General features: G+C 40.5%; 1 protein-coding gene across 2 annotated transcripts; it reads right to left on the bottom strand.

Moving 5' to 3' along the window:
* Window positions 1-83: 83 nt before the first annotated feature.
* LOC136677545 (AP-4 complex accessory subunit RUSC2-like) lies at window positions 84-26,550 on the bottom strand. Of its 2 annotated transcripts, XM_066655126.1 has the most exons (13): window positions 26,414-26,550; window positions 19,460-21,203; window positions 16,383-16,890; window positions 14,782-15,417; window positions 13,242-13,454; window positions 12,473-12,619; window positions 11,658-11,734; window positions 11,128-11,302; window positions 8,268-8,373; window positions 7,559-7,605; window positions 6,428-7,469; window positions 5,922-6,125; window positions 84-5,454 (listed from the first exon to the last, which is right to left on the bottom strand). In XM_066655126.1, exons 2-13 carry the CDS (start codon window positions 21,032-21,034, stop codon window positions 5,262-5,264), a joined length of 4,923 nt encoding a protein of 1,640 aa, XP_066511223.1. In that variant the 5' UTR covers window positions 21,035-21,203; window positions 26,414-26,550; the 3' UTR covers window positions 84-5,261. The 2 variants fall into 2 exon arrangements, with proteins under 2 accessions (XP_066511223.1, XP_066511224.1); XM_066655127.1 differs by lacking the exon at window positions 13,242-13,454.
* Window positions 26,551-26,702: the final 152 nt, after the last annotated feature.

Here is a 26,702-nt window from a genome sequence, read left to right on the forward strand (position 1 = left end):
GATTTTGTGCTATTGTCATAGACTAGAAACAGCTTATTGTTAGATTTAGCGTCACACAAAAGACAGGAGGCAAGTTTGATCCGTGTGCACATCAGCATTTTATCGATCTCTATACACGGTCAGTGATGTCATACACTTCATAGAGAACGACGATGATGATGATGATGATGAAGTGGGAGGAAGCGGGTGAGCTGAAGGTTCGAGCAAAGCCCAGTTTCTCACAGCAGCCTAAAGGAGTTAGATGACTAACAGTGGCTAATCTTCATCCAGTAACTCCTCTTCACGTTATTAAACAGCTGTAGGAGCCTGGATGTGTCAGAGATTCTTTACTAAACCTGTTTTAAACATGGCTGCCAAAACATGTGGGACCTGTTCTACGCAGAACAGTTGTAACGAGGATCTACAATTCTGGATGATTCATCCCATGTGAAATGCACTTTGTAGGGGGAAAAAGATAGAAATTTTACGCAAAAATTTACTGATTGCATCTTTAATTTTAAATTGGCTTCATTTAATCTTAAGTCATTTAGGCAGGTCAAGCTCAAATTAAAATTCTTCAGTTAACGAAGTTAGACAGATGTGAGTAACAGAGCTCACACAGAGGCAAAGTGAACGACTCAAACAGAGAGAGAACAGCTGCCCTCACTGACCTCGAGCAGGAGTTTTCATTCCATTCTGATTTACTACTCGACTACTGATTCTTTTGTTCTTGAGTGTTTACTTACGAATACAGAATCCACTTTATTTGTCTCTTAGTAACTATGTAATTACACATTATCAACACATGGCACAACAGTGTTATTACTGATGTATTCATTATTACAGTTAGTTTACTGTAGTACTGCTCATGTAAATATACATGTCTTCTCCAGTTATTATTTTTAATTACACAAGTGTAGATACCAATTACCATACAATTACATGTAACTAAATCTAAAACAAAACCAGAAGCAAAAAAACATGTGTTTTTACAGGAGCTAGAGTACTATAATCCATTCACGACAATGAATATATCAGTGGTAATTACACTGTTGTGGCATTTACAGTCAAATGTAACTACACAGGTATTAATGACATGTAAAATGGCAGAATAATGTAAATGCACTGCACATCAAAATGATCACCGGACTTATGATCAATACAGAGGAGTCTAAATTTGTAGCTTGATTATGATCCATGTGGATCACGGAAGAAGAAAACCCATCAACCTCTAGGGCACAACACTGAACACACAGAATAGAGTTTAAATGGGGCAAACATTTGCTAATCCAATAACTGAGGCCAGGCCATGTTTCCATTCAATTCCAACATTCAACAGCACATTAATACTCAGCAACGTCCACTAGGGGCGCAGTGATGCAATAAAGGCACTGATCTATAATCTCTCTCTCTCTCTCTCTCTCTCTCTCTCTCTCTCTCTCTCTCTCTCTCTCTCTCTCTCTCTCTCTCTGTTGGAGACATATTGAACTGTGAAAGCACAGAAGCAAGTCTGGAAGACAAACGGATGCTGCGCGAGAACTAAATCTAGATCACACGGAACCTAGAACCTCCCAAAACAGTTCTGTACATACTAGTTAAAGACTTGTTATTAACTGTTAACAACATCAACAATAATGTCTGTTAATAACAATATCATCAGTAACATGAACGTAGTTTTCAGAGGACCTGGGACAGGATGTGGCTTATTTACAGAGATGAATAACACAAACTAAACAAATCATAAAATTAAATGCATTTTCTGTATTAGAAAATAATACATGATAATAAAAACCGTTCCAACAGAAAACAACTCAATAATAATGTGACATTGTCAACAGATGCGATCATCATAATCTGAAAAAACAAATCAAAATATAACTTTGTATAAATAGTGTAGTGTTTTTTTCTATAACACAGGCAAAATAATCAGTGTGAGATAAAGCGAAGTACAAAGGCCAGCGTTTGTCATTAAGTGTTATTGTACATTAATCGTGTAAATCCATAATAACACGTACAGTAGAATACATTCCCCTTCTAAGGCCAAACCCATAAATAACCCTTTAATATATTAATATTTCATAAATGCCCAGTATGCTACCAATGTGGTTCATCACTTTCCTTCTCTGGCACTTAAGACCATTTAAGACCAATTTTGTCACTTAACCAGGAAAGTCTGCCTCTTACTCAGAAATACACAATGACAGATGTGTAACAGGCATCACTGAGTACGTCAGAAGATATTACAGTGTGCTGTGTGAAAGTCAGAAACCAACCTTTACTTCCAACCCACAAACTGAAAAAGTCAACCTAAAAGTAGCCATTCTGATTTGGCTCTGCTTCTGACTTAACAAGGGGATTTATTAGAATTATTCTGAAATATTTTTCATTTCTTTTTGCTCTTGTACTGAGAGCAGAGAAATTAGAGAATCAAGATTAAACTAGAACGTCTGGGACTTGCCTCTTGCTGCTGAGAGCTGAAAAGAACAGACACTGAAACTGTTGATTCTGAACTGCGCTGTTCAGGTTGGGTGAGAACTGTGCTGTGTTGTTTGATCTTTGTGGTATTTTGACCAAAGTATGTCACAGACGTTCATTATGACCCCAGAGCTGTTTTAACCTGTGAAAAGCCCTAAATCAGAAAAGGAAACAAAAAAAAAAACCTTTTCCACTAGAACAAACAAATTGAAATATGAGAAGCAGAGACTTAACTTGAGATTTGTGGCTGCAGAAAAACTAAAAGGATCTCTTCAGAAAAGTCCTAAAAAAATTAGCTGATGATATTGTGTGATTTTTTTTTTACTTTGCATGAGAAGTAAGTAAAAGGGTGGTCTCTGACTTTTTCACAGTATTTAATAATACAGAATCTTAACCATGCTGCGCTTCAAAGGCAAAAGTAAAGCAGACTCAAAGCTACTAAACCTTAGCTGCTGTTAGCATTCCTCCCAACGGTTCACCTTTATAGAAGGCTGTAACTAATCTCAAAATACATTATAAATAATAAATAAGCGAAAATAGCCAAAGTGAGCCAAACCAATGGAGTGTAGCTACACACAGCTTCTAATGCTAATGCTAGGGCTTGTCTCCCTTTCTGGCAGGAGTATATCCTGGAAGGGGCGGCGAATGTGTGATGGCTGGATGGTGGCTTTGCATTTCAGTTTAAGTCTGACTGCATTTTAAGCTTCTTCTGATTCAGTTTGGTGTAGTTCCATCACATGCAGTTTCGGTCTCACTGTGAAACGTCTCTGATTGGTCAGAATCAGTTGGACGTGAAGGAGCAGGGAGAACCAGTGAAGAGTCCGTCAAAAGAAAAAAAAAAAAGTCTTTGTATGTCGATCAGCGCCTCTTGTCTCAAGGCCTGGAGAAGTCTGTCTGCACATTAGCATCCATCTTATTTAATATTAATGATGCAGTTGCTGCAGCAGAAGAACTGCTTCAAAAGTCTGTTTGGTTCTGAATAGAAGGGAAGGTCCCAGTGTGCCCGGTTGGTTCAGGTTTGCTTGCAATCTCAACCCTTCAAAGTGTCTGTATAGTTTTATACACAATAGCTAATACATATGTACCTTGGGTTACAACAGTTATATTTACATTAAATCATACATTCTATACAAAAAGCTGGAGCCCTATGCACCAATCCCATCTTTTCAAAACCTTCAAAAAAATCTGGCTTAAGTACAAGTCTATACAGTGCTTCTTTCATAACTGTGTTTGGCTAATTGTAGAAAAGCAGTTCAAGCTAAAATGGTTCACAAAAAGAACACCTACAGTGTCCCAGCGTTAATCAGGTCACACAAGGAAACCTTCACATGACTAGTGCTGCAAGCTGCATGGTTCCTCAGGATTTTAACCGCAGAGCGAAGGACTGATATAATATCGAAACCACTTTTTTAAGGGGAAAGCCTCACATTGCTAACATGGCAAATAATGATTTAGCTAGTTGTAACAGCTAACATGATCACACACTGGCAGAGACTGGAAGATGCTTTACCATTCTTTTTTATGTTGTTTGCATGTTTTAATCACAACGTGTGGGGGCAGTAACCATTAAAGTACTGCATGCTATAATCAACTAGCAACACCAATCTTTGTTTTTTTCCCCCTCACAGACACCAAAATATGCCAAAGTAATACTCCCTTAAACTGTGATTACACCAAAACTGGGGGGCGGGGTGGGGACTTTCGTGCAAATTAGCTTTTCTGAACAGTGTGGATATTCTCAGTAGTTACAGACCACAAACAAGATTTATGTTTAATTTTACAGAGCAAAATGTTTGTTTTTCCTGTGCAGGAAAAAATATATTGGTGAAGTATGGTGGTGCATTATTTTCTATTGTTTGTTAGTAGCACGGTCCTGTTCCAAGCTGTGAAATGTCTCTGAATGGAAAGAATCAGCCAGATGGGACGGAGCAATTTTACTGAAGCACTCCCAACTTAAAAAATCTAAATTTCACAATGCATATTATGTATTGTGAAGATGTTGCCATGTCGCCTGCTACTAGGAGGAACAGCTCCTTAGTCAATATAATGCTGAATTATACTCTTAGCTGCAAAACAGCAAGAGAATTTCCTTGGAATTAACATTTGAAGGCAAGAGTTTTGTGTGACTGCTGTTTTCAGAGTAGATGCCATGATAACTGTTAGCTCTGTATAAAAAAAGGGAGAATTGCCTTTTCTAACCTGGGCATGACGTCAGGCACGTAGATAAACAGAACTGGACGAAGACAGATATCCCTCCATATAAACAGTACACTAAACACTGTGTCTGAAAACTGCAGTATTCCCTTTATCACTCTCTATGTGTTTATATATGTACACGTGTGTGTGTGTGTGTGTGTGTGTGTGCATGTATGTATACGTATTTTTATATATTAGGGATATATTAGGGATGTCAGTCATGTTTGTTTACTACAGCAAACTTAAGGCTACAAAAACATTCATTTCTAATTCATTCATTCGTGCATTGATCTTCATCCTGGTCAGGGTTGTGTTGAGTCCAGTGTGCACCCAAAATCTCTGTACATTTTACTGTACTGTTTACTGTTTCAAATTATACTTAGTAGATTATTTTTTTTCCTTTTTTTGAAGTAAACAGAAGGAACTAAACAAAATATAAGGCTCTACACTGCCCTCTGGTGGGGGACAGTGACTACAGATTTTTTTGAGACCAGCTAATTTAAAAATTGATATAACTCATAAAAAAGTAAATGTGTTTTCTATATTCAGATATTCTGATCCATCCCTAATATATATGGCTATAGTGTGTGTGTGTGTGTGTGTGTGTGTTTTCACTGTGGTCCCTGAGAGCCACTGTCGCCATTCAGTGTGACATAGATAATTGGGACAAGACCCTCGTCGTCGCCCCATGCACACAGCAGCCAATCAGAGTCGGCCCTGCCCAACACTTGCAGCACGTCACCCTTGTGGAAACTCAAGTGACCTGATTCCGTGGCGATGTGGTGACACAGAGCCCTGACCTCACTGAGAGAGAGAGAGAGAGAGAGAGAGAGAGAGAGAGAGAGAGAGAGAGAGAGAGAAATGTGAATATATAGAGACGTGTGTGGAAAAAAAGAGCAAGAGGGAGAAAGAAATGGGATTATGCGGAAAAGGGAGAGTGACCACACAAGAGCAACGACAGGAAGCAGAAAGAGAGAGTGAATGGAGAGATAATGAGAGCAGGGAAAGAGACATAAAGAGAAAGAGACAAATTTGTTTATGAAGACACGGTTTATGCTATGTTTAATGCTTATTTTCAACCATTCTCGTGTTCTCACAAAAGCAAAAACACAAAAATATATTATTTAAAATATTATAAATAAATACAATACTAGTTGTATTGTATATTGTCTTAATAATGCTTAATAGTTGTATGCATTGATTAAGGGTTATTTTCATGGCTGTTGTTTACCTGAGGACCATTAACTGTGTTTATAAGGTGATGTTCTTACCACGTAGCGTTAGTGTGACTGGCCGCCTCCTGTGTTTTGTCGTCTCCTTGGACTTGTGTAGGTTTTGTATTCTTCTGATTCTCAGGGCTGTGGTCCGACACATGCGCAGACCCACTCTGAGGCTCTGCCCTCTTCCCCACCCCCACCGACTGGACGACCATATCCAAAACAGACAGATCCAAACTCAGCCAGCCAGATGGCAACCTGAACAACAGAAAAAAAATTCCTTTAAAAAATTCGTATATTTTATGCTAGATTTCACACCAAAAATACTAATTGCAGAGGCGTGTCTACATTAGAGCATTTCATACCACTGAGTAGTTGTGTAATTTAAAAAAGTTTAAATAAAGACACATTTATCTTTTGCACACAGCTGTTAATATGGGGCCCTGATTCAGTCTCATCTCCACTGACCTGCTGTAAGAAACCGTAAAATCGAAAATAAAGCCGTGTCTTAAGCTATTCCCTTTAGAGGGATATGAAGGTTCAGCATTATCTCCACTGACCTGCTCTTCTGGATCTTGGTTGATTTCTGTTCTGGTTTTTCTGTCTTGCTGACGTTTCCAGCTCCAAAAAGTCGGCTCCAGCGCAAGGTTTGTGCTGAAGTGTCTGCCATGGCGCCAGCTGGGCCCTGGGCTCCTGCTGCAAGGATTCTTTCAGGAGGGTCCTGAGGGTCTGGCTGCCTCTCTTTACTCCTCTTCAGCTCAGTCAGCTCAGACTCCGGAGGACTGCCCATCCACGACGGCTTCACCTTGTTTCCAGAATGAGGCCCTCCACCACATTGTTCTGCGTCTGGCCGTTCCTCCACTTCTCGACTGGCCTCGGCTCCCTCAACCACACCCTCTCTGAGGGGTGGGTGGCTCTGTCTCCGCCCTTCGGCCCCACTCCTCTTCCTCTTCTCCCACTTCACGAACTTGGAGCCTTCGGCGGAGTTGTCGATGTAGACTTGAGAGCTCTGCATCAGCTGGAACCACCAGCCAGCCTGTTTACTTTTTAACCTTGCTGAATCTCCCTCTCTTTCTTTCCTCCTTTCCCTCTCTCCATCCTCCCCTCCTACCCCTTTCAGCCGCTCTACACTCTTGTCTCGACTTCCTTCAAACTTTCTACCTGCTTCTTCTTCCAACGATTCACTACCTGCCCCTTCGCTCCTTTGCAATTGCCTCTTGGGCCATGCCCCTTCCACTTTAAGTCCTGTCCCTTCTGTCCTAGGCCATGTCCCCTCTCTTCTCAGTACAAACCCTTCTTGCTCTCTCTGAGGCCCTGCTCTCTCCTGTTTCGTCTCCACTCCCAGAGTGCCAGAGCCCCTCATAAGCTGGAAGGTGGAGCGAGCTGATTGATCGAGGCTATGGGGGGCAGAGCATAGCTGCTCCTTGCGCCTCAGGTGTTCCTGACCTTTCTGGAGCTGGTGTGGCTCGAAGAGGAGGTCGAGGTCAAAAGGCAGCAGTGAGAGGGGCTGAAGAAGAAGCAAAAGCTCCTCAAACATGGGCTGACACGTCCCTTGGGACAGGGGCAGAAAACCCCACGCATGATAGTGCGCTGCTATAATGTCTGCAAAGGAAACACATTCCATTTATATATCATCAGAACAGTGAAGAAAACGTGTGTGTTTGTGTGAGAAAACAATATCTGGGTCGTACCTTCATGTGTGTATATGTGATTAAACCAGAACTCCAGGGATCGCAAACTAGAAAACAAACAAACCAGAGAGTAAGAGAGAGAGAGAGAGAGAGAGATTTACATTTATATTCATATTCATATAATAATAATAAAAAAGACTATAGAATGCGATCAGAGTGATTCACTGCACATCAGCCCAATGATGTCTAAACCATTCTAGCCCATGCTTGGCACTGAGCAAAGAAACCTTAGGCTCATATGCAGCTGCTCTAGAGCATCACGTGATGTCCATAAATCACTGCATTTCTAACTGTAAAGAGAGCCTAGAAATGTTTGCACGAATAGCATACAACAGCACTGCAAAAGGAAAAAAAATTAAGATATACAACACACACACACACACACACATACAGAGCAAGGTTTCACAGCTTGTCTGTGTGTGTATGCATGTTTGATGATGAAGAAGAAAACAGACAGTCTGCAGAAACTGAGCTGACTATATCTAGCTTCATTACAGGAAAAACATGGCTTAGTTTTTTTGTGTTCAGAAGAATATTCTTGTGCAGTGATTATAAACATTCCAAAACATTACTTCTGCTCCAATCACTGAAGCCTATATATGTATGAGCATGTGTTTTATATCCAAGTCACATATTTCTGACTGCTATAAAGGCTTCAGAAGGTATAAGACAGGGAAGGAGGGGGGGAGGGAGCACATGGGATTCTTACTTTAAGAGGCCGAAGATGAAAGCATTGAGTCTCATGCTGTGATTGGTCAGCTCTGAGTACTGACTGACTTTGGAAAAGAGATTGTGTAACACACGTGTAGAGGGACCTGAGAGAGAGAGAGAGAGAGAGAGAGAGAGAGAGAGAGATTAACTCCAAGAATCCAAAAATAATATCATCTTAATGACTATTATTCAGTAACTACATAAATTAACATTCACAGCAGCATTCATATGTTGATTATTAAATAAAATAATAATTCTAGAATGTTGAAAGTAAAGGTTACTGGAAGAACTTAAACTGAACTGAAAGTTCCCTCATTTTCAATAATAATCATAAAAAAAAAAAACGAGTGGTGATTGTGGGTGAGTAGAAATATTCTCAGAAAAGATTTTCTGAGAAAGGCTTTGAGCTGGGCTTTGAAGGTAGAAAGAGAAAATCAGGAGTGAATAGATTAAAGTGTTCCAGAGAGATGGGGCAGCAACAATGAATGAAATGGCACTCATAGTGGACACTCTGAACCTGGGGACAGCTAGAGGACCTGAATAAGGAGACCATAATTTGCAAGATGGGACATATGGATGGAGTAGTTCTGACAGATAAATAGGCATGAGGCCATGCAGGGCTTTGAAAGTTAATAGGAGAATTTTATAACATACAGGTTTTGTTATCGGTAGCTGGTGAAGGAAGGGGCTAATGTGAGCAGATATCTTGGTGGGTACTGAGACTCTGGTGGCAAGATTTTGGATGAGCTGGAGAGTTCTAAGCAATTTTGGAAGTAGACAAAACAGAGAATGACTACAGTCTAACAGAGATGTGATGGAGACATGTACCAGCATATCAGCATTTGTATTCTGTATAGTGCAGAGTCTAGCAGTACTGTGAAGATAGAAACGTGCTCACATAATCAAGGGTTTGATGTGCATTTCAAAGGTTAGACGAGGCTTGACAAAGACACAGAGCTTTGGTGCAGTGATAAAAAGACTGTGGAAATGTCACTGACAAATATTGAATTATAGTTGACTTGGACCCAGCAATTGTAAATCCAGCTTTCTTAGCATTTAAATTAGAAAATTAATGTTTAACCAGTGTTCTAACTTTTAAACACAGGATATGAGTCATGGGTAGGGCTCTGCAATTAATTAAAATTGACTTTCAGAACTTCTAATCAACATAATCTTGTCTATATCGAAGCAGCTCATAACAAAGAACATCACAGCGTTTGTTGTGTTTTGATTTTAATTAAGATGACACTGAACAAAAAGAAGTCTAATGTAAACCTGACAAAAAAAAAGTTTCAATGACCAATGCACAATCTTAATAAACAGGAAAACATACCCCAGCTTTTATACTGGAGCATGCTGGAGTCACTGAACTATGAGGGTAAAAACTACAAAAACAAAATAATCGTTCATTAGTCGTAATAATGGTTAAATGTACAATTACTTGTATGGGTAGATGTAATGTAATGTAATGGGTAGCGTCTGGGTTAGGCCTCCTAATAGAATTTAATTGGCATCAGTCCGTTAAATAGGATCTAAAACAAGACAGAAAAGTGCCAGTGCACCATACCGGAAAGTCATGAGATTAGTTGGTTATAACTGATTGTATCAAATGCTGGTGCCCAGAAGGTTTTATAGCTTGGAGGCAACAACTCTCTCTACATTAGAACTAAAGAGGTAAAAGGCAGGCTTAAAATTGGTCTGATATTTTCCATGGCTGTACAGCCAAGCCCTGTTTTTTGAATATTGAGGGTGACAGCTGATATTTTAAGAGTAGGGGGAACATTACCAGATGCAAGAGAAAGATAGATGAGATGGCAGATAGGACGGGCTATGTTAGAGAAAAACAGAGCAATTTAAGACAGAGAGTGGGTGTAGGGTCAAGTTGGTATGACCAAGATTAGAATTGGACATTTTGTCAGAAATGAAATCAGTCTCAACATGACACAAGTGAGAGAGGCTGTTAGTGCAGGGGCTTAGAAGAGAAAAACCTTAGGGAAGTCATGATAAACCGTGTTAACTTTGTCTAGAAAATAGCTGAGCCGTGCATTTTCCGGGGAGCTAACAACTGCTTCAGTTTTGAGTAAGAAAACCCAAATATATAACACGATATGTTGTTTTAAAACAGCTTAGTGGTGACAAAAAGGATACAGAGTCCAAGTGAATTTTGAAGTCATTAAGTAAGACTGGTGAAACTGGTGATAGAGAGCATCGCACTAAATTCAGACAATAATTCAGAGGATGAACATTTGGTGGGTGACAGACAAGTAGAATTATTGCAGTAGTGGGGGCAGATATATTTGAAAGAGAACGCCTTGTAACATTTTATTGTAAATTCCCCAAAAGAGCCAGTGCCCAGTTTTCCCAAAAACAAATTATACTTATGTGATCATCTTTGCCTGATTTTGGGAAACCCAGCCCAGTTCACTTTTAAAGCTGCAAAAGCTGATCCTCCATTGTAGAGATATGCTTATTAACCTAAACAAGCTGATAGACTCATTTTTATTGCTCAACTTGAGCCAAAAACTATAAACTGTTTGATATATACTTCAGATTGTCTAACAATCTCAAGTCTGTATTTTAAACTTTACTGTAGTTTTCAGTTTTGTAAACGTTTATTGTACTGTAATCTTTAAGTTTTGGGTTTATCAGGTTCCCCCATAAACCCAAATAAATTCTCCTTTTAAATAGATTTAAGTCTGATGTTGCATTAGTGCCTTGATGGCAGCAGAGTATGCAAACTTTCTGTGGTTATGCCAGTGAAGCTGCTTGTTAGCTACATAATCCTCACATCTCAGTATAAAACTAAAGAAGGGTTCACCAAACACGTGTCCAGATCTCTTTCTATCTCTCTCTCTCACCCAGCTGTGTGGACGCCTCCACCACGTTCCAGGGCTGATTGCGACGCTGTCCTATTATGACGTCCAGGACGAAGGCCTTGAGTCCGTCTTGTAGCACATCTCTCACCGCAGGACACAGATACTTCAGGATCAGGTGACCTATGTTAGGACTTACTGAACTGTTCCCCAACTTAGCCTGAGAATGAGTGAGAGAGGAAATGACTAAACACAACAGCAACAACAAAAAAATGTACATTCTTTTTACTCTGATTTCCCTACATTATGTATTAGATATTTATTAATAACACATTTAATGGCAGTGAGTAGGATGCCTGTTTATTTGAGCCTGAGATCCTGGACATCAACAGGGAATTCTCTTCCATTTTTGACAAAACCTTTGTAAAGGTCTTCTTATAAAATCCATATTTTGTGATTATAATTTTTTTTTACTTTCCAAGTAAAAATGATTCATTGATGGTGTTATCAATGTTAAAGGTGATGTTCAATGTTCTAGCTGGTATTCTAGCACTGTATTACTTGCCATTCTTTACCTTAACACCTGGATCCCGACTGGTGCCAAAATGAGCCACGATCAGATCAACTGCTGTGTTTATGGCCTTCACAAGCCCTTTAATTAAGAGAAGGAGGAAAGAAATTGTTTGAAATAAAGGCAAAAATGTTTGTATAAATACCAAGGTAAATTATACAGCTATAAGTTTGTAGATATTCTTCTGAACACTGAAATTTTTGAATTAGTCAAGAGTTTGTTCCTCATTGTTGTAATAACAGCCTCTACGCTTGTGGAAATGTTTTACCTTATATGTAAGAGCAATGTTTCTCAACCCTGGCCCTGGAGGCACCCTGCCCTGCACACTTAGTGTTTTCCCTACTTTAACTCACCTCACCTCACTTCAACTCTGAAAGATGTTTAAAAAGTATAAAGATCAGGTTTGTTGGAAGAAGGGAAAGCAATAATCATGCAGGGCGGGGTGCATCCAGGACCAGGGTTGAGAAACACTATGTTAGAATGTTGCTGTTGATGGCAGCCAGGAGAATATTAATGAGGTCAGGTGCTTAACATTGAATGTTCAGTTCTGTCACTTCAGCTCATCCCAAAGATATTGGATGGGGCTCAAACACTCCACAGAACACAGTTCCACTCCTCCACAGCCCAGTGTTGGGGTCTTTTACAACCCTCTAGCACACAATTGGCACTAGGCCTTGATCTTGGGCTCATGTGTATTGTGTGTTGCTTTTTATGGAGATACATATACACATAAAAACATTTGCAGCATTGAACATCTGTGTGGAAAATGAGTCTACTTTAAATAAGGTGTTTGTCAATGCTTTTCACCAGTGTGCACACCTCTCTTCTGCTGCAGGTCAATGCAGATAGATTCTTCTGTGGTAGCATCGGGAGATAAACAGAATTCCTCTGGTGGCCGCTCAGTTTGGGAGAAATAATCAGGCAGGAAGTCACTGTAGTACTGCTGCAGCTGTCTCACAGAGTGGCCTGTAAGTAATAATAAAAGGCAGAAATACATCTTCAGTTACAGTCCAAGTGCTTTTGTTTGCTGTGAATCCCAAAATATTAAAGACAATCACTTTTCCTAAAGGTAAAATATTTCCCCCGATACATAATTAAATATTTACTGCGCTGAAAGATGCTATTACAAAGGCTGAGACTTCCTGTGTATTTTTAATTCCCCACTGATACTGAGGGGGAAAATACCCTTGTTTGTAGCTAAACATGCTTTGTCTATGCTTGGCTGAAATGTTCCCCAAAAGAGCACAGTTATCTTCCTACTATGTCTTATACTATGGGGCTTGAAACGTGAAATATGTATCTGAATCTGATTTTTTCAACAACAAATTTTACCACCAAAGCATTATTAATGTGCAACTTTATAAATTACACCATTAAATATTTCACGTTTATTAAATGGCACATTAAAAAAAAAATTATATATATATATGTATATATATAAGTAAGTAAGTAAAATGTGTTTATTGCTTTTAATATTTAACCTCAGTATACAAGCTGCCTCTTTATGTATTTTTAATAACCCTGGGAAAACCTAAAGCCCTGGCCCCTCCCCCTCGCCCAGAAAGTTGGATTGAGACTGGTGAAGCACCATTGAGTCTGCTGAAGCTGAGTGCATGATTAGATGGTGGGAAATCGAAGACATTCCGACGCAGGACACGAGGGCCAGGCCTCAGGATGGATAAAGCATTAGAAGAAGAGGAAGGAGATGAAGAGGAGGTAGAGTTTTTACACCTCTCCACTCCCAGAGGGTTCTTACGCCTGTATTCTCTCCATTTCAGAGCCTGTGGAGAGAGGTGGTGCGCTGAGGGATGCCAACAAAGATGAGAGGGGAGAGGGAGAGAGAGAGTGAAGGGAAGGAAGGATGGATGGATAAACACAGATGATGGATGGATGGACAGAGAGTGAAGTACAAAATGTGTTTATGGGTAAAGAGAGATGGAAGAATGTATTAGGTGAGTGAATAAAGGAGGAATAACAAGCAAATAAAGAGAAGGATGTGGATAGATAGATGGATGAAATAATGTATAGGAAAATAAGGAGGTAGGATGATGAAAAGAAGAAGAAAAAAATAGATAAAGTGTATTAGTAACAGTTAGAAAGAAGAGAGAAAAAAGACAAAGCAGCAAGAGTGTGTTTGCCTAAAAAGCTTGTAATCTCATTAAAAATATCATAAATCATTAACTAAAAAAATCTGAAAATTCTCAGAAAATTCCTAGTACATGATCAACATATTATCACAAAACAATTATCAGACATGTTGTAAAATGTGTAAATCAGGACCTTAGTAACACTGTACATGAATACAGGAATTGTGTACCCTGATCGAAAATATTCAATATTCCTTATATACAAATTTGTAGGTGTTGGTGCTAATTTAAAAATATTTACAGAATGTAGATTGTTTGTTATTGCTAACTCAGTCACATATTCATTCATTTTCTGTAATTGCTTTATCCTGTTCAAGGTAGTGAGTCAGGAGCCCAACAGGAATTATTGGCCTCAAGCAAGGAACACGCCCTGAACTTGGAACCAGTCTAATCACAGGGCACCACACACATTCACACCCAAGAACACTTTTCAGTAACCAGTTCACGTAGCACTATGTGTTTTTGGACTGTGTAAAAAAACAGGCGACACAGGCAGAACACACTAAACTCCTCACAGACAGTGGCCCAAGGTGGCACCAAGGACTTGTGTAACAGCAACAGTCTACTAAAACTCTACACTACCTACACTCCCCTGTGGTGGAGACTAGAGCTAACACAGCTCACTGTTTTTAAATATGAGAATGTATAACATAAGTAAGTAAACTAAACCAAAAAGAACACAACCACAAATTGTTTTCTTTAAATCACAGCAGTCAGAAGTGACCTTGACTTGACCTTGAGTCTCAAAAATTTTTCTCAATAATTTTACAGGAGGAAAGATGCTCCTTAACATTGACTGGAATTCTATACACAACCTTTTTTTTTTGCAATTTTGAAACCTTTCTATTGTCTGTACATTGTAAAATTCGAACGCCACAAAAACAAAAAAACTGTTGTTTATATATTATACAGAAATTAGATTTTAGATAATATTAAATATCAGTACAGATCTGATTTTAATGTTCATTGTCAGGTACTTACCGTTATGCTGCCGCTGTATACACACGGGAATTGCCTTCACTTCCTCTTCCTGTAACGCTGGCTGTTGTCCGATGGGACTGAGGCCGGAGCTGGGCAGCGTGGGTAACGTAGCCAGTCCGGGGCGGTGGAAACAGTGCCCCCTGGTGGTCATGGGGCTGATTAATGGGCTTTGCTTTGTAAGAGGGACAGGAGGTGGGGTGGGGGGAAGTGGGGCGAGTTTAGAAGCCCCTGGTGAGGTATGGGGGGGCAGGAGGGTGGCGGTTGTGGGGCAGGAGAGAGAGCGGGGCGGCCGGCAGCATTTTTCTGGTGTTGGGGAGCATGTGGAGCAGGTGCCAGAGCAGCTGGGTGCCCCCTGCAGGCGAACTGGAGAGTAACTGCCCAACGGAGATGGCCGAACTGTGGCAGAAACGCTGTGGGGTCGGCCACAATCTTCCTCAGGGTCTTCCTCGCCGCCCTCTGGAGCAGAAACCCTGCGAGCCTGCATGTGGTTGATGTACTCGTCCAGTAGTGGGAGCAATGGCTTAGCCTGGGGCTTCCCAAACTGGTGCTGGAAGGTGAAGGGCTGGATGGGTAATGTAGTGGGGCGCTGGTCTTTGCTGTAACGGACTACAGCTGAGGAGGAGTCAGTAGAATCACCTAAAAGAGAGAAAGAGGGAATAAAGAAACATAAAATAAAAGCAAGAATGATAACTGACAAAATTCTACAAATTCTAATATTCACCATTCTAAAATTCCCATAACATAACATACCGTAAAGATTTTGTAATAACAGTAAAGAAATCAACTGAGTTTGATTTTTACTCATGCTGTGAGGCAATTGTGTGGAATAGTTTATAACAGATAGAATAAACAAATGCTCTATAACATCTTTTGTGTATACGTCACAGTAATAAAGTTCAGTTTAATCTTCCGTCTACTACCCATGTAACACACTGATTAATAGCAAAGCAATGACACAGCACATTAGAGCAGTGTGTGAAGGAGAGAGTGAGAGAGAAGGTTTGTATGTGTGAGAGAGACAGATAGATCTGCTGAAAATATATTGCACAGAGTGAGACAGCAAAACAGGAAGACCTGGTTCAGACACAGAGAGAGAGAGAGACAGAGTAAGGAAATCTCTATTCAGCAGATAGAAGAAATAAATCACCACCAAAGCAGAAATATCCCCTTTCTGAAGATCCTCTGTGCCTGTATGTGTGTTCTGTGGTCAGTATGCAGTCAGTGCGTGTGTGTGTTTGTGTGTGAAACGTCACTGATTGCGTGGACTGTTTGTTACGGCTCAAATGTCACCGTGCTTTTACTTCCAGACTGCAGTACATATTTACGGCCACTAGAGACAGCAGTGCACTCTCTCAGCCTGAATCTTAAACCATTCCCCCTCTCTCTCAATACATTACAATGTCCTGATCAGACTGTCTAGTAAGGGAATTATTTAACGAAACATTACCAATTATTTGATACATTTGGGCCTCCTTTTTCACAGACATTCCAATTATTTTCAAAATCAACAAATGAGTTATTTAATCAAGGGTTTAATGATGTTTAAATGTTTAAGTTAAATGATTTTACAAACAACAGCTACGTTATCCCCCTGTTCTCACCTTCTGCTGTGGTTCGTGTCTCTCCCCCTGGTGAGTCTCGGAGTGGTACACTCCAGTTCCTGTGAGAGGAGTTTGGGTCGTAGCAGCGTGTGATTGGTGGAAGGCTGTGGCTCCTGGTCTCAAGCAGATCCTCCAGAATGGGGGAGAATTCCCCGGAGGATGAATGTGATTGGCTGGATGCCTCTGTGCTCTTCTGCAAGGGTGAGCCTCCACCTCCTCTTCGCTTGTTCCGTGCAATTTCAGCAAACGAGGTAACACGGGGTGGAGGAGGTGGACTGGGTCCGGAGCTTTCGCTCAGACGGACAGGGCAGCTCAGCATCCGTTCTAGAGAGCCTAGCCCAGGGGGTGGAGACCTGTCCAGGTTACGGTCATAGCTTCGGGAGCGTAGACAGGGCCCAGCGGAAGCTCCATCCACAGGCGGGGAGATGTTGATGTACACCTGCCCCTCGATTACATTCTGAGGGGCAGGGTCTGTGTCACATTCATCAGCTTCTGCCTCCTCTTTATTCTGCAGATATATGAGAGAATTTTTTTATTATGCAAATCACGCGTCAACAAAAGCATTTAAAGAATTATATATTGATCAAAATGCAGTTAAACTTAAACTTTTAAATGTATAAAAAACACACTAAATGGCTAGTACCATAAACTAAATCACATTTTTAAAACTGTATTTTGTAGATATATTTTGGGATACATCTTCTTTCTGTCCTGTTTACTGTGGAAAATTACACACACACACACACGTGTGTGTTTATATATTTACATACATTTATATGTGTATATATACAGTGCGTTCAGAATTATTAGGCAAATGAGTATTTTGATCACATCATCCTTTTTATACATGTTGTCCTACTCCAAGCTGTAAAGGCTTGAAAGCCAACTACCAATTAAGTAAATCAGGTGATGTGCATCTCTGTAATGAGAAGGGGTGAGGTCTAATGACATCAACACCCTATATAAGGTGTGCTTAATTATTAGGCAACTTCCTTTCCTTTGGCAAAATGAGTCAGAAGAGAGATTTGACAGGCTCTGAAAAGTCAAATATTGTGAGATGTCTTGCAGAGGGATGCAGCAGTCTTGAAATTGTCAAACTTTTGAAGCGTGATCACCGAACAATCAAGCGTTTCATGTCAAAGTGTCGCAAGAAGCGTGTTGAAAAAAAAAAAGGCACAAAATAACTGCCCATGAATTGAGGAAAATCAAGCGTGAAGCTGCCAAGATGCCATTTGCCATATTTCAGAGCTGTAACGTTACTGGAGTATCAAGTAGCACAAGGTGTGCGATACTCAGGGACATGGCCAAGGTAAGGAAGGCTGAAAAACGACCACCTTTGAACAAGAAACATAAGATAAACGTAAGATAAATATGGGCTGGTATCATCAAAGATGGACTTGTGGGACCCTTTCGGGTTGAGGATGGAGTGAAGCTCAACTCCCAGACCTACTGCCAGTTTCTGGAAGTCACCTCCTTCAAGCAGTGATACAGGAAGAAGTCAGTATAGTTCAAGAAAAACACAATTTTCATGCAGGACAATGCTCCATCATATGCATCCAAATACTCCACAGCGTGGCTGGCCAGTAAAATAATGACATGGCCCCCTTGATCTCCAGATCTGAACCCCATAGAGAACCTGTGGTCCCTCATAAAATGTGAGATCTACACGGAGGGAAAACAGTACACCTCTCTGAACAGTGTCTGGGGGGCTGTGGTGGCTGCTGCACGCAATGTTGATTGTAAACAGATCAAGCAACTAACAGAATCTATGGATGGAAGGCTTTTGAGTGTCATTGTAAAGAAAGGTGGCTATAGTGGTCACTGATTTGTTTTTGGTTTTGCTTTTGAATGTCAAAAATGTTTATTTCTAAATGTTGTGTTGTTATATTGGTTTACCTGGTGAAAATAAACAAGTGAGATGGGTATAAATTTGGTTTTTATTAAGTTGCCTAATAATTCTGCACAGTAATAGTTACCCGAACAAACAGATATCCTCCTAAGATAGCCAAATCTAAAAAAAAAAAACACTCCAACTTCCAAAAATATTAAGCTTTGATATTTGAGTCTTTTTTCTTAATATTGAACAACTTTGTTCTCAATCAACCCAAGAATCCTCTCAAATACAACTTGCCTCATAATTCTGCATACACTGTAGGTATGTGTGTATATATATATTTATGTGTTTTTGATGATGAACATAATTTTATTGTCACATAATGATATAAAATTTGAAATTGGTGCCTGCAACACACTCAAACACTGGGACAGTGGCATAATTACCACTAGGTCATATCACCTATCCATTTAATTATAAATTTTAATCATTAGGGGATTGAAGATACCAATAGTTGCAGTATTACAAATTAAATTTTTGCACATTCTTGCTGTAGAAAAAAACTCAACAGTCTGCGTTCGCCGTTGTCTGATTCTCCTCTTCATGATGCGCCACACATTTTCAACAGGAGACAGATCTGGACGCAAGGCAGGTCAGTGAAGCACAAACTCTATGTCTGCCAAGCTGCGCTGTTGTAGCTAGACATGGAGTTCCTGGGAAAAGGTCACCCATTCCATGGCCACTGACACCCCAACCTGCCCACAATGCCATCACTGATGCTGTTTTGGGGTTTTCCCTGAAATTTTCATGATATTATAAACTACATATGGTAAAAAGTGTTTGCAATCTTGCATTAAAAAATGACCTGTTTGTACTTTTTGAGAACTCTAACATGACGTTTGGCGTAAAGTGATGAGCAACGACCACTTTCACTTTCAAAGAGCATTAGATGAATGCTCCTTTTTTATTCATTATTTTCACCTGCTTACAGTGTAATGAAGTTAAGCACTTTCCCAATTTTTGAAGTGTGTTGCAAAGATTATAATTACAGATTTAAATGCAAAACTGAAAACAAATACTAATATGTTTGTCTGCTAAATAAAGAAAATCATAAATTTCAGTTTTTCCTGAAATTATAGAAAGTTTCCCATCTTCTCTGGAAATAGGGTTTGTAAATAAAGAACTGGATCTGTATACGACTACATATCATTATGGTTGTTAGGACCTTACACAAAGCCCTTACCTGTGTGAGTTCTGGGTCCTCAGCCTGCTCTTCCTCCTCATCATCTTCTTTTGTGCGTCTGAAAAGGAAGTACTCTGTGGGCTGAGGAGGACTCCCTTTGCTGTGTTCATCAGAGCAGCTGGTGACAGAAGAGCCAGCAGGACTTGGGGACGACTGAGATGAGATGTCACAGGTCACCAGTTTGTAGTAGTTCTGCGTGGCTACAACCAGTCGTGCCTGGCTCTGCAGACAGGAATTGAGATCGTGGGCAGATGTTTCAGAGGGCAGTAGCCCCTCACTGCCCTGGTGGTTGTGGTAGGAATTGCAGTTTGCATCAAGCTCCATAGTTCCTCCTTGTGGCTGAGAAGTGTATCGACAGGAGGAAGAAGAGGAAGGGTCTGTGTTTTCCTGGGTCACCAAAGGTGGCTGAAGAGGCTCTGTTGGAGATCTGTGCAGGTCAAGGTAAAAAGCTCCACCCCCACTACTAAATTCAGCCCCGCCCATTCCAGGACCAGGCTCAGACACAGATGAGGTGCAGGACTGGTCTCCAGAGTTGTTGAGGTTGACTGACTGCTTTGCAGGAACACCATTGTTCATTTTGTTGTATATGGTGCTAAAGTTGACCAGAACACCATCTGAGCTATTGCAGGAGGAATCACTGCCATAGCCAAGTGGGCAGTCCGAAAACGCTTCAGAATATTGTTCAGGAAAAGGTTGGGAAAGGCCACAGCATGAGCAATGCTGCGCTGTTGAACTAGAACACTCTGAGCTTCCTCGACCTCCGTGCATTAACTGATCGTCATCATCATCATCATCTTCTCCCCACTCCTGTTCTCCACAGTCCATTGACAGTGTGGAGCCACTGCTGCCATGACGGCGTTGTCCTTCCAATCCCAGCAAATCAAGACCCTCCAAACGAGCAGAAAATTCTAAAGCTGCTCTGCTTCCTGGTGTCCCTCTCAGGCCATTAGAGCACCAGGGCTTCTCTAATGACTCATGCAAGTGGAAAGGCCCAGAAGTGTAGCCCAGCTCATGCAGATGAAAAGGGGTCGAGTCTGTGCTGTTTTCCAAGGTGCTGTTTGAGTTCCCATGCAAGTGGAATGAAGAATCCTCCAAGTATCCGTTCAAGTTGTGGCTGTCATCATCCTCATCCTCTTCATAATCTTCATCCTCACCTGTGTCCAGAAGGAAAGGATTACGTCGCAGAGACTTTGGTGCTGGGACCTGAGAAGAGGGATCTTCAGAATTGCTAGATGTGAAGGAGGACGTGTCGCTAGCCATGCTTCCCCCTCTTCTTCCTCCTCCATCTTCTCCATGTGTTTTCTCTCCTCCCCTCAGTTCTTCATCCTCAAAGGCATCCCTGGAGCTTGATGTCTGGATCAGACTGCTGTAGACCAGCGCCTCCCGTTGAAGGACATCCCTCTCGGGCAGCGAGGTGGTGCGACTCAGGCCCAAGTTTTCTGGACAGCTGAACGGGTTGCTGCCCCTCCTCAGAGAGCTCCCACAGCACCTGTTCGATCCTGAAACCTGGCAGTGGACCAGGGGTATGTGGTGCACAATCAGGGTCTCTCCTGTCAGCTTCGGGGGGCTGTCCATCGTCTACAGAATGAAGCCAAAAGTGAGCAGATTGTGGGCTGGCGGAGTTAAGGTGATAACCAAAGGCTTCAGAGGTTTAGTTTACACATCTGATCCCAACTCGAGGTTGTGGAGAGTATGGAGTGCGAAAGAAGAAGCTGAATACATCGTCTCGATAGACAGAAAACATCTAGAAATAAGGGAGAGAGAGAGAGAAATAAGTTTTTCTACTCACTTATCATAATCATTATTTTTGCATCATTTTTAATGCTACAAACATGAGAAAGTTATCTTAAAACCACCCATTTTAAGATAACTTGAAGTAACTGATAACTAATAATCACAAAATCAGGAACACTCAATGTCCATTTTATCAGCTCCACTGACTATACACAAGCACTTTGTATTTCTACAATTATAGAGTGTAGTCCACCTGTTACTCTGTGTACTTTCTTATCCCATTTCAGACCCATTTTATGTGGGTCAGGCCACCCACAGAGCAAGTATGTTTAGGGTTGAGCATCATTCCCAGTGCTCACAGACACTGAGGTAGTGTGTTAGTGTGTGTTGTGCTGGTACAAGTGGATCAGGCACAACACTGGTGCTAGAGTTTTAAAGCTTGTCATATCCATGCTGGACAGAGAATAGTCCACCACGAAATATCCAGCCAACAGCGTCTTGTGGGCAATGTCCTGTGTCCACTGATGAAGGGCTAGAGGACGACCAACACAAACTGTGCAGCAACAGATGCGCACTTTCACTGACTTTACATCTAAAAGGTGGATCAACGATGTAGGTGTGACATCGAGTAGAACAGAGTAGACAGTGAGAGGACACAGTATTTAAAAACTTGAGCAGCACTGCTGTGTCTGATCCACTCGTACCAGTGCAAAACAAATTAACAAACCACCCTATCTGTCACTCCAGAGGAATTATGCAGAGAAACAGACGGACTACACTAATTGAAGAATTACGAAGTGATCCTGTAGAGTCGGTGGAGCTGTTAAAATGGACAATTAGTGTAGAAACAAGGTAGTTGTTCTTTTCCAGTGATGGTTCAGTGTATGTCAATTTTCAGTATATACAGAGTAGCACACAGTTTCAGAAAACAGAACACTAATGCATTCAAGACAGAAAATAGCCATATAATAAAAATAAAAATAAAAAAATGTATGCTTTATTGCTAATTAAAGAAAAGTCATACATGTTACACAGAGCTCCTCTATTTGACAAATGTGACAAAAAAATACGTTTTTAAAAACATTATTCTTGGTACAGTGACAGGAATATAGAAATGACCACAGACTGTCCATCCTCAAATAAAGCTACTGCGGGCCAAGAGGGACTTGCTACAAAATCATCACTCACTTCCAATCTTCATCTGTCAATCAACATCTTTAACCTACTCTGTGACCTCCCGTCCCTGTCTGATCACATTAACTTCACTTTTAAAACACCCTGAGCCAGTCGCCGCGTCGATCATCTCAGAATCTCTCTCAGGTTGTCCACTGTTTCTAATAAGCCTGTTCCCCAGGTCAGACTGAGGGCACACATCAATGCTACAGAATTTTGAGAGCTCAGGCATCTATTAAAAGTAACGATATTCAAAACTGGTGGAATTTAAACACAGAGTGAGAAAAACTACAGTCCAACAATTAAAAAATGCACTGTTATGCAAATATCACGAGGTGTTATTAGAAAAGTATTTGAAAGGCCACACTGGGGAATGTGCTTTCTTAGAGACTCACTCTTACTAGGGATGTATGGAAAATAGGGAAACCTAATAAGGAATTTGTAATTATACATGTATAAGACGGGCCACACACACTAATATATATATATATATATATATATATATATAGGTGTGTGTGTGTGTGTGTGTGTTAGAAATAGAGATGAGTCAGTGAGAAAGCATTTAGGACTTCTTCTCTGACCCCTCATAAGGACAGGCCTTGAAATGAAAATACAGCAAGCTCTACTCCTTCTTTCCTGAGAAGTCACACCCACTTCCTCTCAGTCTGCTCACTGTAATATGGTGAAACATTTTGTAAGAAATGAGTTCGCCTGTTTATTTGCAAAAATAAACCATTCAGGAAGAAACAGAGGGAATGATGATGATGTCTGAGGAGAGGCTGATTAACAATATAAGATAAGGTGCATTTTTCCATAGCAACAAGTTTGTTATTTTTTCATGGTACCAATACAATATAATGATACTCAATACCCATCTTGATTTGTTGATTATAATAAACAACAGTTTATGTTGTGCTGTAAACTTAATTCATTTTAATATATAGTTGTATACCAGGTGCCCTTTATATTACATATATATGATATAGCAATATATAACTGAACATAATACAACAATAATAGCATAGCCTGTCAGCATATCTCCAATGAATAGAGCACAGTGCTGTATACAATCTTGTACACTGTGGTGAGAGTGAGGCTGACACTCTGTCTCTGTCTTTTGCTTGTTTTCTGCAGCACATTCCTTTCCACAGACACACACTAGTAGTTATGTAATAGTGATTCCAGACACATTGCTCCCGGCTCTCTGCTACTGCAGCAGCTGCAGACTGGCATCACACACACACACACACACGTTGTCCCACACACGTATACTCATCGTGTTTATATTTACCCTGTGCTCCCACCAGAAAAGTGTAACACTGTTCATTTGACTCTGACAATCTGTAATTGACACTAAACTAGAGTCATAGTTCAACTCTATTTCACTACTCACATTATAACACATTTACACAAATAATCATTATAGTACCTACATAATCATATAACATACATAATTAGACACAACAGTGTCTTCTATATTTGTCCTAGAGTACTGTACGGTATTGTGCAAAAAACACTTGATACAATATTTGGGAAAATATCAAAAGCCTCAGAAACACATTTCAGTATTTACTATGTCACACCTTTGCCTTCATTTGAGCTTCTATTCACAACTAATGAGAGGCTCAGTCCTCCTTTTTCTCAGTGTGGGCTTTTCAAAGCTCCACATCCTTTCAGACCCAAAGTGTGGATCTGTTCTTTTATCTGTGGGAAAAATACAAGCGGCTGTGGATATGGTCAAATCTGATGACAGAATGAAACATGATTTTCAAGCTTCAATCCCTCAAAGATGAAAACATTAAGGTGAAGTATATATTAAGGAGGCTGGTCTTTATGGAGGAAGATCTTACATGTTTTTCTACTTTTTGAAATGAAATTAAATAAATGATGGGTCTATGACTTTTTCATTGTACTGAATTTAATGTTAAGGAACACAAATACATATTTAATAAGATCTGAGGTGTGTATTCACGATACCATGATCTATTCAGGAACTCTCTCCCAGAAAATTACAAGGGAACGGTTTTTAATAAAACGGCCTAAAAACTATTCCTGGTCCCCTCTGACTAAAAGCTAAAAATAATTGTAGCACATTTTTTAAAATAATGTATTAAGTTACAGCTATAAGGTATGAGGTAATTTCAGCTACAAGGCATGAGCTAGGCCTCGGGTTTCTCCGAATACAAAAGGAAGGAAATTCGGTAAATCCCAGGTTACTGTGTCAAACAATAGCCACTTAAGCCGCTATAAAAAGAGCCACGCTGCCTTGTCATTAGTGCAGAGATAAGCAGGGGAGAGTTAAAGAGTTATCTCTGACTGGTCTTTAAACAGACTAGCTGAATTTAGCTAATGACCAACTCACATGTTGAGACACGCTGGACACACTCCTAATGATCCACAGCTTTGCTAAATTTACTTTCAAGCATGTTACAGTGATGGCTCTTTAACAGTTTCTCACTTATAATGAAGACATGCTGAATTTCTAAAATTAGCTGCTTTAGTTTTCCAATGGAGGCCATTGTAATTTAATATCATTAACAGAAATTAATTATATTTCTTTACCACACATGTTAGCATTTTAGAGTTCAGGTCTGTGTGTTGACAGCAATACTTGTTTTCTAATATACAGCAGTGTTTGTGGGCCCTAGTTACATATTAAGCTGAAAGCCTGTGCATTCTGCATGCATTCCCAAACCGTTTCTTCAGTGAAGGAGCTATAGTCGAGCATCACACAACCTGTCAATCAACTTCACATTAAAAAAAAACAAAAAAAAAAAACAGCAATCACATGTTTATAGAAACATATAGAGATGCTCCATACGTCATATAATACTACGCGGTACAGTTTCTAGATCCTAAAACAATTGCAATTCAGCTTCCTAAATGTGCTCTAAACATCCAGGAGATAGACAAGGACAAAGCCTCTGGTTTCCCGATTGGGCACGGGGTGCACTATTTGGCAGCAGAATCCATGTGACTTGTTTAGTGCACTCAATTTGGAGGAGGGGGCCATGCAGGAGACTATATATCTGAGCATAACAGATCAACACTGCGCTTTACTCGGCTGTAGATTCTGTTGTGTGGCCTCCGTAGTGCACTAAGGGAGCGGTTTGCGAATGAGCCACAAGCTCGACAGGCTTTATACATATAATTAATCCCAATCTATGTCTAAACAGGGCCTTTCCTGACTTATGATATAAATATGGTTCATATACGTAAAGTTAAGCAGAGAAAATGTATATATATATATTTAAAAAACACGCGAAATTGAGACGAGGCCCAACGGTTATAAAAGGTTATTCAGCGCAGGCGCGTGCAGCATCAGCAGTGATTCACTTACATTCACAAAATAACGTTTCGTAAACAGAATTAAAATAGGCAGTTAAACCGCATTTAAGTCACGTAGATGTTTTAACGTTACATTTATACTGTACAAACACTGACAATACCTGATAGAACCAAAAAAAAACAAAACAAAAAACGCACCCCTGTGCCGGTCCGCAATGAGAAGCGGATTTTGGTTTCTCGCATTTACCAATTCCACCTTAAACGGTGCGTTTTCTTGAAATTATTTTTGGAAAGGGCTTCGTTTGGTCATATTTTGCGTTATTAAATCTTTCCTTTCCACCTTAAATAACTGGTACATCAGCATATTCTAGCGCTCACAGAGCGCATTATTTAAGGTGGAAGGATAAATGAGGGTAAGACACCCTGTCACACACCGTGGACGAGCGGCGGAATGTGGAGGTGTGGGGGAACAGAGAATTCCAGTCGGAAACCAAAAGTGTCAGCCTGAACTAAACGGCAATATTGTTTTAGGTGGAAAAACAACTGTAATTCAAAGCTGACGAGCAAGCAAATCTCCACCAGAATGGTACCGCAGCATCTTTTAAGGTGGAACCAATTAAAAAAAACAAACAAAGCCAATGTCAACTTGAATGGAAGTGCTGCATCATTTAAGGTGGATCGGTAAAACCCTGTAAGAAATACACACGCCAGTTTCAGCGTTATTCCTACACTGACAGTATTCACTGTGTCTGTACTCACCGCGCCGGTCAGGTCTGTTGTGAAGGTATCAGTGAATACAAGTGTAAATCAGAGTGTGCTGACGAACATAACGGAGCTGATGGAGACAGGCTTCTGACCGTGGTTTTTCTTGTTTTTTTTTTTCTGCAGCGGTAACAGCGCCGCCTAGGGCGGGTTCCTCTGCACGTCATCGGGAAGGAGAGCGCATGCGCACTGCTCACCCACCCAATTTGGGGGCGAGGCCAGAGCGCAGGTTCCAATCCCTGAACAAAACAGTAACTGATTTCTTTATTTTATATATTTCACTCTG

The sequence above is a fragment of the Hoplias malabaricus genome, chromosome X2 (genome assembly GCF_029633855.1).
Source record: "Hoplias malabaricus isolate fHopMal1 chromosome X2, fHopMal1.hap1, whole genome shotgun sequence".
NCBI lineage: Eukaryota > Metazoa > Chordata > Actinopteri > Characiformes > Erythrinidae > Hoplias > Hoplias malabaricus.